The following is a 15,643-nucleotide window of genomic DNA, read 5'->3' as shown; positions in this document are numbered from 1 at the left end:
GGGTAGGGTTCTTCTGGTGATGCTTCCTAGATGGATGTTAGTAGGGCGCACCTTATTAGGAGACCCGTTTTAGGAGACGCCGTTGCTACGACGACTGTTGCTACGACGACTGTTGCCGGGACACTTGTTGCTATAGCATCTGTTTCTGCGACAACCGTTGCTGTGACAACCGTTGCTGGGTTACGATCTCTATAGTAACCCTTTGCTCTCCTCCAACCTCACGGACCAGCAAAATGCTAAGTTGGTGGACGTTTAGGGCGTTTGATGAGTTAGTTGGTGAGTAAAACTGAGTATATATATAGAATCAGACGAGAATTTTGATATACTGACTTTTTTTCCGTAGAAAAAGCGACTTCAGAGAGCATACAAACGGGAACAGAAGATCTCGCATCATGTCTAGAGATATGCGATAAGATTAGGAGTAAATCAGTACCTGCTAAGGACGCTATGAGGAGTCTTAGAAGGAGAATGGGTCATAGAAGTCCAGGGGTTCAAATCCAGGTCTTAAAAGTATGAAAAATGGAGGATATTTTATGGAATGATTGATGAGGGAATATAGCTTATAGATCTTTGTGTAAAGAATGGAGGAGATCATTTCTTATTAGAGATATCATCACGGGAGTTTATGGATCATTTGGTGTCTTTTTTGAAGGCAGAAGTGATATTTTTTGGAGTAAAAAGAAAGGAGTTTAATTTTCGTATAGAAGACGATAGAACATGATAATGGAATGAAAGAAGAGGTTAAAAGGAGGATATTAGAGCTTATTCAAGTATGGGCGGTTTTATTTGAGAAAAAGGAACATTTAGGCTATGTTTGTACAGTGTATGAAGATCTTCGATCTCAGGGTTATGAATTTCCACCTAGACCGCCGCTTAATGCGACGTTTATTGATTCTTTTTCAGTATATTTTAGGGTTATGTGTTTTTTATGGCTAATATGAATATATAGCCTCCTGAATGGAGTGATTCTAGTATTTGTATGCTTTGTAGGACGAGGTTTACGTTTAAGAATAGGAAACATCATTGTAGGAATTGTGGGGGAGTTTTTTGTCAATCGTGTTCATCGAAATCGAGGCCTCTTTTATATATGGGTATTATTGAGCCGGCTAGAGTTTGTGATAATTGTTATTCTAAAAAAACGCAAACGCCGGCTATTTCTATGAGTAGTAATGTTTCAGGAATGGAATATCCTGAATATTCGAATGTAGATGATGATAGTGATTTAAAATATGCTATAAAACTGTCTTTAGAAGAAAATAAATTACAAAAGTCAAGATTTCAACAAGATCTTGCTAAAGATCATGAAAAGCAGTATTCAGATGATGAAGATTTGAAAAAAGCAATTTCATTAAGCTTGAAAGAATTGGAGCAATCGAAATCAGTCAATTTTACGCCTGATGTAAAAACAATTACTCCAGATCTTCAAGTTGCATTATCCGGTTTATCTATTATTACTAACATAATTATAGCCGAAATTTGAACATGAACTTACTGCATCAGAGATAGAGAATATTAATACTTTTTGTATGTTAATTCAAGGACTTCAAATGGCACCTATAGGATCGATTTTAAGGGATCATTATGTTCAAGAATTACATGATTCTGTTGTAAAATTAAAACCGAAACTTATTCGTTCTTTAGGCAATACTATTAGTAAATACGGTTGGTTAGCTTTTTAATTCTTATAAATTTTAATTTTTTTTTTAGAAAAATTAATTGATATTCATTCTAAACTTTCAACTGTTATGAAATATTATGATAAATTATTGGAAGATCGTTTATCTACAGCTTATTCAAGACATCATGTTTCTTCTATACATGAAAAAGGTTCTTTATATCCTTTTAATCAAGGTTATAATTCATCTTTATTAACACCGACCTCTTCAATGCCTTCTGAATATTATTCACATTATAAAAAACTTCAACAACAAAAAAATCCTACATTCTATTCATCTCATATACCATCACAACAGGCTTCTTCAACTTCTATTTTGCCTTCAAGGGAAATTATTTCTTCCACCATGTCAAATTATTCATCAGATGCTTTTTCACATGATACCTTTACAACTAAACCTTCTTCTACTTCTATTAAGGATTCCTCTTTATCAATTCATGATCAACATAACCCAGATAACTTATCTTTTCCTCAAAAAACTCTTACACAAGATAAAACAGAACCACCAACACAAGTATCTCTAATTGATTTATAATATTCTATATTTTCAGGTAATTAAATTCTGCTTTTTTTTGAGTATAAATTTTTCTTTTCATAGAATCTTGTGTATTTTTCAATAAATTCAAAGTTTTCGGGTTTTTTTCTTAAAATCTTTAAAAACTTATTATGTCTTGGAAATCTCATTTCAGTCAGGAACTAGATGGTATTGTATCTTTCTTAAAAAGTACTCTAAAGGTTTTTAATAGATTCTTAGACTTTTTAACAGATGACTTAGAAGGTAAATTATAAAATATAAAATAAATTTTATTAAGGATTTAGATTTTTCACAAGAAGAACTTGGTAAAAATGTTAATGGAAGCCTTTTGTGATTAATATTTGTCAAGAAAAATTAACATGGGCATCGGCTAAAGTTAGAGAGCGATTAAAAGATGTTTTACATGTTAAACAAAAAGATATACAAGAAGCACTAAAATATTGTCATTTTGATGTAGATAAAGCATGTTCCAGAATCATGGGTACAGAGGGGAACTTTTTTGTATAAGGTTGATATAAATTTAGAGCGAAAACATTTAAAAGAAGGGTTAAATATAAATAAAACACCATTAAAAAAAGGTATAATATTTTTTTTATCAACAGATATATTCTTTTATGAATATATATTAATATATGAGAACAATTTTCTTATTAAAATCTTTAAAGGTTTTATTTGTTATAATAATAGTTCATTAAATAAGGAAAATTTAAAGAGTGAAAATAGTTATAAGGAATTTTATAATATTTTTACAAACAAATAGGTCAATCTAGTCATGAAATATCTTCAGAGGGAAATACATCTGAAACTAAAGAAATATCTGGATCAAAACAATCAAAACTTATAGCTTTAGCAAGTTCTAAACATAAATTATCATCAAATAACCCTATATCATCATCATCATCATCATTGAAATCCGTTTCACTTCTATCTCATTTAACTAGAGAGAAATTTAAAGCGGCTAATGATAGTGAAAATAATAATAATTTATCTAAAACAATATTAGATGTACAAACAAATCTTACAAAATGTGATGTTGAAAAGGACTTAAATCTTCTGAATGAATCTTCAGAAGAGGGTCAAAAGGATGAAATTATTGATAATTCTTTAAATATCTTTTTAAAAAAAAATGAACATAATATAGAAGTAAAGCCTTCTAAATTTGCATTAACTATTTTTGGAGAAAAATTAGAATTATCTGATTATTTTTACAAGTTTGCTAATCAGAGGTTTTCTTTATTTGCAGGAGCATCAGAGAACGATCTTAAATTATCACATAATAAAGCGTCTAATAAACCATTGAAATCTCAAAAAAAAGGTATTTTGTAAACATTTTATATTATTCAGCTTAATATTATATAAGAAAAAAAATTAAAAACTCCAAGTAGTGTTAAATCACCAATTTGCTCAGAAATTATATCAGATCAAGACAATTTGCATAATAAACTAAATACTTTAAACATATCCTTAGAACAAGGGGATAAAGATGAAACAGATTATCATGAATCTTATGAATTAAGCGTATTAATAATGAATTTTTGATATTTAGTTATATATTATTAGGAATCAAAAAACAAAATATCCAATTTAAAAACAGCTAATATAAAAAATAAGCCTAACGTTAATATTGTTATTATTGGTAAATTTAGGATTAGAAGTTATTGTTAATATGATTTTAATATTTTTTAGGACATGTAGATGCAGGGAAAAGTACATTAATAGGAAGACTTTTATATGATTTAAAAGTTGTTGATGCCGAAACTATTGAAAAATTAAAACGAGAAGCAAGCAAATCAGGGAAACCATCTTTTCATTTTGCATGGGTTTTAGATCAAACATCAGAGGAGCGTGATCGGTATATATTTATTATTATATAATGTATTTTGTATTAAAAGTCAAAAGTGGGGTTACTATGGACTTAGGTATTAATTACTTTGAGACTTCTTTACGTAGATATACTATTTTAGATGCACCTGGACATAAAGATTTTATTCCTAACATGATAGCAGGAGCTTCTCATGTATTTTATGACAATTTAATAACATCGTCTTATTTAAATTATAGGCAGATGTAGCTCTATTAGTTATAGATGCTTCTTATGGTTCGTTTGAATCAGGATTTACAGCACATGGACAAACCAGAGAACATGTTATTTTAGCACGTAGTTTAGGCATTCAAAAAATAATTGTTGCTATTAATAAACTCGAAACTGTATATATTTCATTAATTTTTTTCTTTATTAATATCATTATAGATTAATTGGTCTCAAGAAAGATATGAAGATATTATGGCACAAATACTTCAGTTTTTTATATATAAAGGATTTCAAAAGTCTAATATTTCATTTATACCCTGTAGTGGACTTACAGGTGAAAATTTAACAAATACAATTCCTTTAAACCCTCAGCTCAAGTTATGGTATTCCGATTTTACACTCTTAGATGCTTTAGGTGCTTTACGAATATTTTTATCTCCAAAAGCTTATCTATAATTAGAAAATATATCGATTAATCGTCAGCAACTTGATACATTTCTTCGAATCTCTATTATGGATGTTTATAAGTCTTCTAACACTTTAGTTTCTGTGGTTGGGAGAATTGAAACTGGTATTGTAAATGTAGGAAAAGAAGTAATTGTTATGCCTTCGAAAAAAAATGGAATAATTAGCTGTAATATTTTGGTTGTTATCTAAATATCTTCTAATTTTATTAGCTATTTATATTCATGATAATCTTCAGGATCTTGCATTTTCAGGGGACGAAGTCTTGATTAATTTATCAAATATTGATTTGTCTTATTTAAAGTCTTATTTCCAGACTTATATTTTTATATAATAATTAATTATTTTTTAGGCCAGGTGATATTATATGTGATTTAGAAAATCCAGTTCAAATTGTTTCAAAATTTCGTGCAAAGATTATTACTTTTGATTTACTTAGACCACTAACTATAGGAACACCGGTAAATACATTTATATACAATTAAAACTATTATTGATTTTAATTAAAAGCTTATTATTCATAGAGGACGATTAAATGTAGATGCAAATATCAAAAAATTGATTTCAATTATTGACAAATCAACGGGTCAAGTTAAGAAAAAAGATCCTAAGTAATAAGAAAAAAAAAAGTAGCATTCTATTCTAATCGAATTAGATTTATTGGTAGCTTTGATGCAGCTGTCGTTGAAATCGAATTCTGTAAACATGCTGAAGCAATGGAATCTTTTAAACATTGTAAAGAGTTAGGTCGGTTTATTGCACGATCACAAGGAGAAACCATAGCAGCAGGTATTATTGAAGACGAGTAGTTATAAATATTTAATAATTAATTTATTCATATTTATATATACATGTTTTTAAATAACTTGATCCATAAAAAAACTATGTAAAATGTTTTTTGTTTTTAAACCATTTAAAGTTCGTCATGAGGAGGTGTATCATCTTTAGCTGATTCGTCTAAATTTACACATTAGCTTATATAAATTCATACGTTAATTATAAAACATACATAATTTAGATGTAATAGGCATTACTATGTCAGACAATGCATTTCTTTTTTCTTCAAAATCAACAGTTGTTGCTGTCATAGAATTTTGCTCCAACCACTTGAGTGTTTCTTCAACGGCATCTGAAATCGTCTTTTTGTCTTCTTCACTTAGTTTTCCGCCCATTCCTTCAGTATCCTTTAATTGATTCTTTAACGTATGAACATAGGATTCTAAGGAATTTCTTGCTTCAATCTTTTCTTTCTGTGCACGATCTTCATCTGCAAATTGTTCGGCTTCTTTAATCATACGATCAATTTCCTCTTGTGATAATCGGCCCTTATCATTCTTGATGGTAATTGACTCGGATTTACCTGCACCTTTATCCATTGCTGAAACCGTTAAGACTCCATTGGCATCAATCTCAAAGGTTACTTCGATTTGAGGTACTCCACGAGGTGCTGGTGGGATTCCGGTTAATTCAAATTTACCCAACATATTGTTATCTTTTGTTAATGGACGTTCACCTTCAAACACTTGAATCAATACAACTGCTTGGTTATCCGTTGCCGTAGAAAAGATTTGAGATTTACGTGTGGGAATGACGGTATTACGTGCGATCAATTTCGTCATTACTCCACCCGTTGTTTCAATTCCCAGTGTTAACGGATTTACGTCTACTAATACAATATCTTCGACTCCTTCTTCATGTGATAAAATTCCACCTTGTACCGTTGCTCCATAGGCTACTGCTTCATCAGGATTAATACTTTTTGACACTTTTTTTCCGTCAAAAAATTCCTCCAATAATTGTTGCACTTTGGGAATACGAGTTGATCCTCCGACTAAAACAATATCATCAATGTCTGATTTCTTTACATTCCCATCTTTTAAAACTTGTTCAACCGGTTTCATTGTTTTTTTGAACAAGTGCATATTGATTTCTTCAAATTTTGCACGTGTTAATGTTTCTGAAAAATCAATACCCTGATATAATGATTCTATCTCAACTCTTGCTGACATTTGTGATGATAACGTTCGTTTAGCCTTTTCTACTTCTCGTTTAAGCTTTCCTAAGGCTTTTGGATCACTATCAAGTCTAACTCCATGTTTTTGATGAAATAACGTTTTAAAATGTGCCATCACTTGATGATCAAAATCTTCCCCTCCTAAATGTGTATCTCCTGCCGTCGCAATCACCTCGAATACCCCATCTTCAATCGATAAAAGTGATACATCAAACGTACCTCCTCCTAAATCATACACAATAATAAGACGTTCTCCTTCTTTCTTATCTAATCCATATGCAATTGCTGCCGCCGTCGGCTCATTAACAATACGCAACACATTAAGTCCCGCAATTGTACCTGCATCCTAAAAAAATATCATTAATACACAAACATCTTGTTTTATCGATTTGTTATTCTTATACTTTGGTAGCTTGCCGTTGTGCATCATTAAAATATGCCGGAACCGTCACCACTGCGTGTGTCACTGTTCGTCCTAAATACGATTCTGCTATTTCTTTCATTTTACGAAGTACCATAGCCGATATTTCTTCCGGCGTAAATGTTTTCTTTTCCCCCGCAATATTCACTTCTACATGAGGTTTACCCTCATGATGATTCACCTTAAATGGAAAATTCTTAATATCCGATTGAACATCGGCTTCATCAAATCGTCGTCCAATTAATCGTTTAACATCAAATATCGTATTTAACGGATTCGCTGGTGCTTGATTTTTCGCCGCATCTCCTACAAGTCTTTCTTCATTCGTAAACGCTACATATGACGGCGTAATCCTATTTCCTTGATCATTTGCTAGAATTTCTACCCGTCCTGATTGCATGACTCCAACACATGAATATGTTGTTCCTAAATCAATTCCAATGACTGAATATCATCAAAAATCACATTTTAATAATGTAATAAGAAAAGATATTATTTCTTTTCCTCCATCATACCCGTTCCATATGATTCTTCTTTTTGACTCCTTCCACTTCTTGGTAATGCAAATAATAACAATAATACAATCCAAAAATAATGTTTTACTACTTTTTTCTGTATTTTATTCATTTTTAAATTTTAATGATTTTTTGTAACTCTTGAAAATTTCAGAATCTTTATAACCCTTATAATTATTATAGCCCTTATATAGCCCTTATATAATTCTTATATAATCCTTATATAAATCCTTATAATCCTTGTATAAATCCTTATTATTTTTATAATTCTTATATAATATTTATAATACTTAGAATTATTCTTATAATTATTTCTTATAATTATTATAACCTTTAATTAATCTTATTTTTAGCACTTTTATTATGTAATTAATAACAATTACCAATGTAAAAACTAATAATTATTATATAAACCTGTTTATTTTAATAATAATTAATATAATTGAATAGAATAAAAAGAATAACGACGGGTATTTTAAGAATTTGGTTCAAAAAAAGTAGAAATTTTTAGGTTTAAAGTTGGGGTTAGGTTAAAGTTAGGGGTTAGGTTAAAGTCAGGGGTTAGGGTTTGTGTTTTAGGGTTGTTAGGGTTGTGTTTAGGTTTGAGGGTGTTGTTAGGGTTAGGATGCTGGCGCGTCCGGGGGTTAGGGTTAGGTTGTATAGAAGAAGCTTCGGGTTAGGGGAAGGTTAGGGTTAGGGTGTAATAAGGAGTATATAAGAAGTATTAATGTGTGTATAGTGCGAAGTTATATAATGTGTAGTATGTATGTGTAGTATGTACAATGTATGCGTATATAATGCGTGTACAATGCGTCTATAACGTCCGTATAACGTCTGTATAAGTGTACTCATATATGTGTACTCATATGTGTACTCATGTCTATTATATATGGTATAATATAGCGTACGAGTATAGCGTACGAAGTATAGTGTGTACGTTAATATAAGTATAATGTATGTACGTATAATGTATGTACATACATAAGCAGATGTAGAAGTGCAAGTAGAAGTGCAAGAAGTGCAAGTATATATAAATGTATAGATATAAAGTATAGGTAGAAGTATAAGTATAGGTAGAAGTATAAAGCTTATGTATACACAAGTATAATGTACAAATATGTTTAACGTGCGACTAATGTATAACGTATTAATATATATAATGTACTTGTACTTTTGTAGAATAATATAAATATTATATAAAAGTAGAGTGAAGTAGAGAGAGAAGAGTGAAGAGTGAAGAGTAATTAATATTATTATATATATGTGTGTGCTTCTATGAAATGAGAAATAAAAAAAGAAAATATAAAATAAAGATAATAATGATAATAAATAAAATAATGATAATAAATAAAAAATTTTGTTTGTTTTTTATTTTATTTCTTTTTTTTTTCTTTACTTATAGAGTTAGTTTATACAAGGTATTAACATCGGAGTTTAAAATTAAAAGGATATATAATGGCGGGAAGAGAAAATTATAGTTCATACTTACCTGGCATCGATATTGGCAGCTCAAGAAGTGCTGATATCTTGTGGATGGACTTAACATTGCACAGCGTTAAGTTCTCCGCTGCGAACAGGATTCGTCTTGTCTCGGATGCATCATTTTTGAATTCGTCCTTCGGGACTTTTTATTTATTTTTCAAAATTGATCCGGTTATTATTTTATAAACAGCTCAATTTTGAAAAATAAATAAAAAGGATCTGAAAAGAAGAAGTAAAAGAAGTGGAAAAAAAGAAGTAAAAAATAAAAGGTTGGAGTTGGGGTTAGGGTTGGGTTGTAGTTGTGTTAGGGTTGGGCTGTGGTTAGGGTTATGTGGAGAGATGTTAAGGAGTTTAATAAGGAGTTAATAAAAGGGTTAGGGTTAGGGTGGAGTTGAAGTTAGGGTGGCGTTGAAGTTAGGGTTACTTCTTAGGGTTAGGGTTAAAGTTTAGTCTGAAGTGTGCGTCAGGGTTAGGGTTATTAAGAAGGGTTATTAAGGGAGGAAAGAAGAGAGTAAAAGGAGAGAGTAGAGGGTGGAGTGCAGAGAATAGATAGGGTTAGGGTTAACGTCAGGTTAGGGTTCTGCGTAGGGTTAGGGTTCGACGTCGGGTCAGAGTTAAACTATAGGATATTCTGTAATCTAAATAATAATGTATTAACCTATAAAAATTATATATATTTAGATTGTAAATCCCAATTTCTTCCATATAGTATCCACTTTCTTAATCTATAAATATATATATAAGTAAAGAAAAAAAAAAGAAATAAAATAAATTAAAATGAAATGATTCCACTTACCAATTGTAAAAAGTGATGATCATTAATATAGGAAATAATCATTTCTTCTAGGGTATCTGTATTTTCTTGTGAAAGTGATAAAGTAGATTCGTAAGGAGCAGTACTTGGAGGTGTTGGTAATTTTTTTGTATCCAGCGTTTTTTTATTATCAATCACCGTTTTTATTGATAAATTTGTATGATCAGTAACTGGTTCTTCTTTTAAATTATTTGTATTTTTTTTTGTCTTGCAAGTAGACGATTTTCTAGGTTTCTTTTTCTCGATTAGCTCTGTAGTTAAATTAGATTTATAATGAATATTTTCCTTTGTCATTTTTGTTAAGTTGTTCATATTTGATACCCATTCATTTTGATTTTTATAAGTTGTATCTAAATATAAAAATTTGTTTGTATTTGAAGGCGTTGGAAATCTAAGATCTGCCAGACTTGATACTGGTTCTTGTTCCATTGACGTATATCCTTCATACATTTTTTTTGCTAAAGGTTCCTCTATTTCCCCTTGATCCCATGGTTTTACATGGTTTAATGATTTTTCGTATTTTTGAAGCTCAATTGATACTTGTTCTAAAGAACGAGTGTCAATCGCATTCCTTATCTTTCCTGCATGCTGTTCAAGTATACCTCGAACTGAATGAAAGATATCATCCGTAGAAAACTTCATTTGAAACCTAGAGATTTTCTACTTGTATAAATGTTTGTTTTTTAGAATAGATATAATTCCTACTCTTGATACATCATTGTACCATTTGATACCAATACATGGCGCCCTAATAACCTTGTATCAGGATGTTTTATAAAGATTAATATATAATAAAAACCGTGTAATAATAATAATGCCTGACTGTTGAGGGCCATTTTCTGATTGAAACAGGGGGATTTTAAGTCGTGATAAACGAGTAATGTTCAATTGTTCCTATCAAAATTTACCCTTTTTTAACTATATTTTTGTATAAAAATACAAAGATGATAGCACCACGGATCACCTTCATGGTGACTTCATCATGTCCACTAATGTTGTTCATTTCAAACTGAATCTCAAGGTCTCTGTGAGGATAATGAAGCCATTGAATGCTGGATGGGGAGTGTTTGGGTGATGTTTCGTCTTTTTGTGTGGCATAGGAGTAACGTTCTAAAGGGAAGCTCAAGCTTGTAAAGGGTTCTTGTTTCATGCAAATATCTGCTATATCTGCCTTATTTCTTTGTTGTATGCGGGCTATATGCGGGCTATATGCGCAATATATGCGTCTTATATGCGTCGTGGATACGCGTTATAGATACGTGCTGGATACACGTGCAGGATTCATCAATACAATAAAAACCAAAAAAAACCAAATTGATTGCCAAAAGGTTTTTGGCAGGCTGAATTCTTGTTAAAAACACTTTATTTCTTCTTAAAAGATAAGATTTTGGATAATTCTAGGTTTCATTCAAAAAAACACATAAATATTGCATTTCTACTTATTTTCTACTTATTTTCTACTTATTTCTACTTATTTCTATCTATTTTTATATCATCTCAACTTGCTTCATCAGCTCGATTAATCAGGTTATTCGGGCATTTTATTTATTCTTAACGGGTTTCTCAATCATTTTATTTATTTTTATTAGTTTTTCTAAATTCTTAACATTTGTTAAGCACCAGTTAATCATTATCTAACGGGTTCTCAAGATTTCTTAATATTCATAAGAGGCCGTTTTTAAAGGGATCAAGAGGGGTATAAATCCGTGTCTAATGAGATCCTTTAAAGGATCGGATATTAAGGTTTATGACATGGGTTAAATGGATATTAGGGTTGAATGAAGTTAAGAAGGTTTCTAAAGAGGTTAAGAACCAGATAATAATAGAAGGATCCCGGGATTTTATATCAAGATCAAGGGATTATTTTGAAAGCAGGGGGATAAGTTTGTATGAATGGGAGAGGGTATGATGAAGAGTGAAAGAAAGATAGATATGGTATAAAAGGAGGGTATTTTAGGGGCATCTTTTTATGGAAGGCATCCCGTTTAATAATCATATATAAAAACGAGTATGAGTTGAAAAAAGCAGGAGGACTCCTTTTTATCAGATAAATTTATGGGTAAAAAGTATTTGGTTATTGGAAGAAAGGGATGAAATAGAAAACGTATTGAAGGAATGAAGTTGCAGAGTAAAACGGGGGGATCGAGCCGGGAAATATAGTAATATTGTGTGTGAAGCTAGTTGTAAACTATAGAATTGAATAGAGGAGTGAAAATTCCGAATTATTTATCAGTGGGTATTTGGGGGTTATGGATAGGATGAAGCCGGGTACGTCACCTTTGTTGGAACCGGGTTCATGTACAGCATCGTCGAATTCGCTACCACCATCACCTAAATTGTTGGATACGTTTCTTGCTGATGTTCCTAATACACCAATTACACCATTTACTAATCGGGATTCTGGCAATAATACAGATAATACGTCGCCTCTTAATTTTTATAGCCGGGATGATAAAGATGTCTGTGTTATTCCGTCAGAGGATGTATCTTCTCCATTGGTATTTACGCAAAAAGATCAGGAGTTATCAAATAATGATAAATATGTACCGAAAATGTCAGCGGTATATTTTGAAAAAGTGAATCCAGAATATTCAGATGGTGATGCGAATTTTTCTATCCCTGATATTTCATCATTATCATGTAAAGAATTGAATGAAGAGGGTATAAAAAAGGTCCTTCCATATGAAGGAAGTGTATTAGTTAAACCGGGGGAAAATAAAACATCATCTCCTTTGATAAAAGATAGGATGTTTTCTCATGAAACTATATATCCTGCCAAGAAAGTAGGTGAATTAACTGAAAATCGAGGACGTCCAGCAGCTTGTTTGTTTGTTGCTAGGTTTTTTTTGAAAGATTGATAAGGCATCATTCGGTTAATATAATGATTAGTTTATCATCATCACGTACAGACGAACAATTATGTGCATCTGTTACAAATCATTTTCGCAAGGTAAATATTATTCAAGGACAGCAATGAAAAAACCATTAATTCGAGTTCTTAGTGGGGCAATTTGCTTAATGTAAAAGTATTAAAGGATTGGATGCAACGACCGTATTCTTTTGTACAATTTGAAGTAAGGATTCACCGTTTTCTCCTTAGATCCATACTGATATAGAAAAAAAGAATTTCGAAGATGCAAAGAGAGCTTTGCGCGAAGCTCATAATACAATTATTGATGGGCGACACATTCGTGTAGAAAAAGCACGTGTTAATCGTACACTTTATATTTCTCGAATTGGACAATCATTAGAAGAACAGGTTTTATCTTTCTTTTATAATTAATATTTTTTTTTTTGATTCATTTAAGGATGTTAAAAATTTGCTTGAACCATATGGCGAAATTGAAGATATCGTAATTCCTTCTAGTTCTAATCAAATGCTTCGTAACGATATGGGGAAATGTTGTTTTGCTCGTTTTGCTTTTAGAGATGATGCAATTCAAGCGTTTAGTGTAATATTTTTCGTTACGAATAACTCTTACTTAATATGTATTGCTAGAATCTTCGTCGTAATGGGAATTGGATTGTTGAATGGGCTCAGAACCTTGATCAAAATGCTTCGCAAATACCAATGATTCCTATTGATAAAACTTCCATTTTTGTAGGACAGTTAAATCCATCTTTAGTGACTCGGGAATCTCTTTTAAATAGGTTTAAGAAATACGGCGAAATTGTTGATTGTAGTCTTGTTAATAAACCTAATTCTAATCGAACTGCTTTTGCATTTTTACAATTTGAGTCAGCTGTAAGTAGATTGATAAATATTTGAAAAGATGTTGATTTTTTAAGACTAGTGCATCTGCTGCTGTTGAAAATGAGGTATTAATTTTGTTTTATTGGCGGGGTTTAACTTGACTCTTTATAGAATAACAGTAATTTCCTTGATAGAGTAATTAGAGTACAGTTTCGCGAATTGTATGATAAAACTGATTTATCTACATATGATTCAAGACCGTTACTACCTTCTATTAGTCCTCAATCTCAATTTACTTGTAAATTTCCCCTTTCAAACCCATTTATTCCGAGATTGCGCTCCAGGTCAAATGATTCTTTGTCTCTCACGAATAGAGGCTCTATTTATGGGCAAGATAATTCTGGTATACATGGTTATTATCCAGAAGTGACGAATCAGGCATTTTCCATGGTAATTCATTTTATTCATCTCTATTTTTTTCTAATTATCAAGCGATCGCATGAAGCTTTTATGGCAGCTTATAGAGCTGCATTGGCTGCAACTACATCTTTGAACCAACCTTCTGCAATCAATACTCAAAACGGATATTCAGGAAATATTCAAGTTCCATATCCAGGCACTCCTGTCGGATTAACAAATCACATTAATTCAAACTCTTCTACTTCGGGATATGCTAATCAGCATGCAATGATGAATATTCATCAGAATCCTAATATTATACCTTCGCCGTTTTATTATTTTACCGGAGGAATGAGTGTTCCTCCTCAAAATATAACGTCAAATTCTTTAAATCAGGATAATTTATCTCCTCAGCAGCAGCATGTTAAAGGAAACAATGTTTCTCCTCCTTTTTTATCACATTGGGGAGCATTTGTTCCTACATTTATTCATGGCCCAGGAACCTCTATGCAAGCATCTATATCATTGCCAGGGCATTCTTTTTCACATCAAGACTCAATGAATAGATTCTATCATTTTACTGAAGGTATTTCTAATGGTTCTATTCATCCCACATGGGATCCATCCTTTGGTTATTATCGCTTTGATAATCAGTGTTCTCCAGAGATGCTTGCCTTTCCTGTACAAATGCCAACTCTTCAAGATAGTTTGAATTCTAGTTTTCCTGTGTATGGAGAAGTTTCAGGACATAATACGGATCAAAATGTTCACCCGCCTTGTTCACACAATCAGGCTACTGTTAATGGAGGAATTACAACTTAGTATATCATCTTTATTCATATTTTAGGTGTTTGAATATTATTGACCGTTTGATTATGATCTCTAAATTACGACTTATATTTATATAATCATTCATTGATTGTTATAAAAAATATCATAGGGGTTCAAGGTATTATATTGATAGTGTATAATCTTAAGGTTAATACTTTTACATGGTTATATAATAGATAGGTGATTGGTTAGTAAAAAAAAACATATGTATTTTTAATGATAAATAAATTTGTTTATAAAACTCATATTTCAATTTCTATCCAGAAATGTGCTAATATAATGTTTACATATATAAAGGTATAGTATATAAACTATCTCGAATATTTAGAATTTTCGACATGATACAACCTTACACTTGTTAAGTATGAAAGCTAACCAAAAAAAATTAGGCAATATGCATAGTCTATGCTCTCTCAGACCGATAAAATAAGTTAAAAGACCAAGCAATGATGACTCAGTATAAATAGATATTGATCTTGAAGTTAATCTGCGTCATATTAACTTTGTTTTGCTGTGCCTAAATAACTAAGTCATTGAGCTTATCATAAATGGCGTATGAGAGTATAAAAAGACCTTGTTCTTCAACGAGTAGTTCTTTGAAAACGCCACTTGTATATAATTTTTAAATGGTTTTTAATCAGTCTTGATATGCATAATGTTAAAATAAAAAAATAAAATTGATATTTCCATTTAACAGATTTAAAGAAACCTTCTGCTTAAAATTTGTTTATTGCAGTTTTAAAAATTCCCTATAAATATTTATAAT

The 15,643-nt window shown here is 31.1% G+C and overlaps 5 protein-coding genes across 5 annotated transcripts; 3 read left to right on the top strand and 2 right to left on the bottom strand.

The window, feature by feature from the left end:
• Window positions 1-30: 30 nt before the first annotated feature.
• On the top strand, window positions 31-2,210 carry T552_04213 (hypothetical protein; the record flags this gene model as incomplete). Its single annotated transcript, XM_018372264.1, has 8 exons — window positions 31-179; window positions 230-276; window positions 344-510; window positions 560-658; window positions 705-902; window positions 950-1,426; window positions 1,470-1,653; window positions 1,708-2,210. The coding sequence occupies 8 exons, from the start codon at window positions 31-33 to the stop codon at window positions 2,208-2,210; spliced, it is 1,824 nt and encodes a 607-aa protein (XP_018224345.1).
• A 131-nt stretch (window positions 2,211-2,341) lies between these two features.
• T552_03347 (hypothetical protein) lies at window positions 2,342-5,516 on the top strand (the record flags this gene model as incomplete). Its single annotated transcript, XM_018371855.1, has 17 exons — window positions 2,342-2,378; window positions 2,430-2,453; window positions 2,495-2,515; window positions 2,560-2,691; window positions 2,735-2,788; window positions 2,971-3,525; window positions 3,571-3,728; window positions 3,771-3,846; window positions 3,897-4,062; window positions 4,110-4,227; window positions 4,272-4,418; window positions 4,462-4,657; window positions 4,703-4,876; window positions 4,920-5,010; window positions 5,060-5,168; window positions 5,218-5,318; window positions 5,363-5,516. 17 exons carry the CDS (start codon window positions 2,342-2,344, stop codon window positions 5,514-5,516), a joined length of 2,313 nt encoding a protein of 770 aa, XP_018224344.1.
• Window positions 5,517-5,573: 57 nt separating this feature from the next.
• On the bottom strand, window positions 5,574-7,814 carry T552_03346 (chaperone DnaK). Its single transcript, XM_018371854.1, has 4 exons — window positions 7,658-7,814; window positions 7,126-7,586; window positions 5,717-7,067; window positions 5,574-5,664 (listed from the first exon to the last, which is right to left on the bottom strand). Exons 1-4 carry the CDS (start codon window positions 7,767-7,769, stop codon window positions 5,621-5,623), a joined length of 1,968 nt encoding a protein of 655 aa, XP_018224343.1. The 5' UTR covers window positions 7,770-7,814; the 3' UTR covers window positions 5,574-5,620.
• Window positions 7,815-9,911: 2,097 nt separating this feature from the next.
• On the bottom strand, window positions 9,912-11,103 carry T552_03345 (hypothetical protein; the record flags this gene model as incomplete). Its single annotated transcript, XM_018371853.1, has 4 exons — window positions 9,912-10,613; window positions 10,659-10,701; window positions 10,753-10,847; window positions 10,894-11,103. The coding sequence occupies 4 exons, from the start codon at window positions 11,101-11,103 to the stop codon at window positions 9,912-9,914; spliced, it is 1,050 nt and encodes a 349-aa protein (XP_018224342.1).
• Window positions 11,104-12,156: 1,053 nt separating this feature from the next.
• Window positions 12,157-14,914, top strand: T552_03344 (hypothetical protein). Its single transcript, XM_018371852.1, has 9 exons — window positions 12,157-12,792; window positions 12,843-12,903; window positions 12,956-13,027; window positions 13,078-13,212; window positions 13,262-13,405; window positions 13,453-13,698; window positions 13,743-13,772; window positions 13,819-14,097; window positions 14,140-14,914. Exons 1-9 carry the CDS (start codon window positions 12,203-12,205, stop codon window positions 14,866-14,868), a joined length of 2,286 nt encoding a protein of 761 aa, XP_018224341.1. The 5' UTR covers window positions 12,157-12,202; the 3' UTR covers window positions 14,869-14,914.
• Window positions 14,915-15,643: the final 729 nt, after the last annotated feature.

Source organism: Pneumocystis carinii (genome assembly GCF_001477545.1).
Source record: "Pneumocystis carinii B80 chromosome Unknown supercont1.16, whole genome shotgun sequence".
In the NCBI taxonomy this organism is placed as follows: domain Eukaryota; kingdom Fungi; phylum Ascomycota; class Pneumocystomycetes; order Pneumocystales; family Pneumocystaceae; genus Pneumocystis; species Pneumocystis carinii.
Note: the sequence above shows the minus strand (reverse complement) of the source record. Positions and strands in the feature narration are given on the sequence as shown.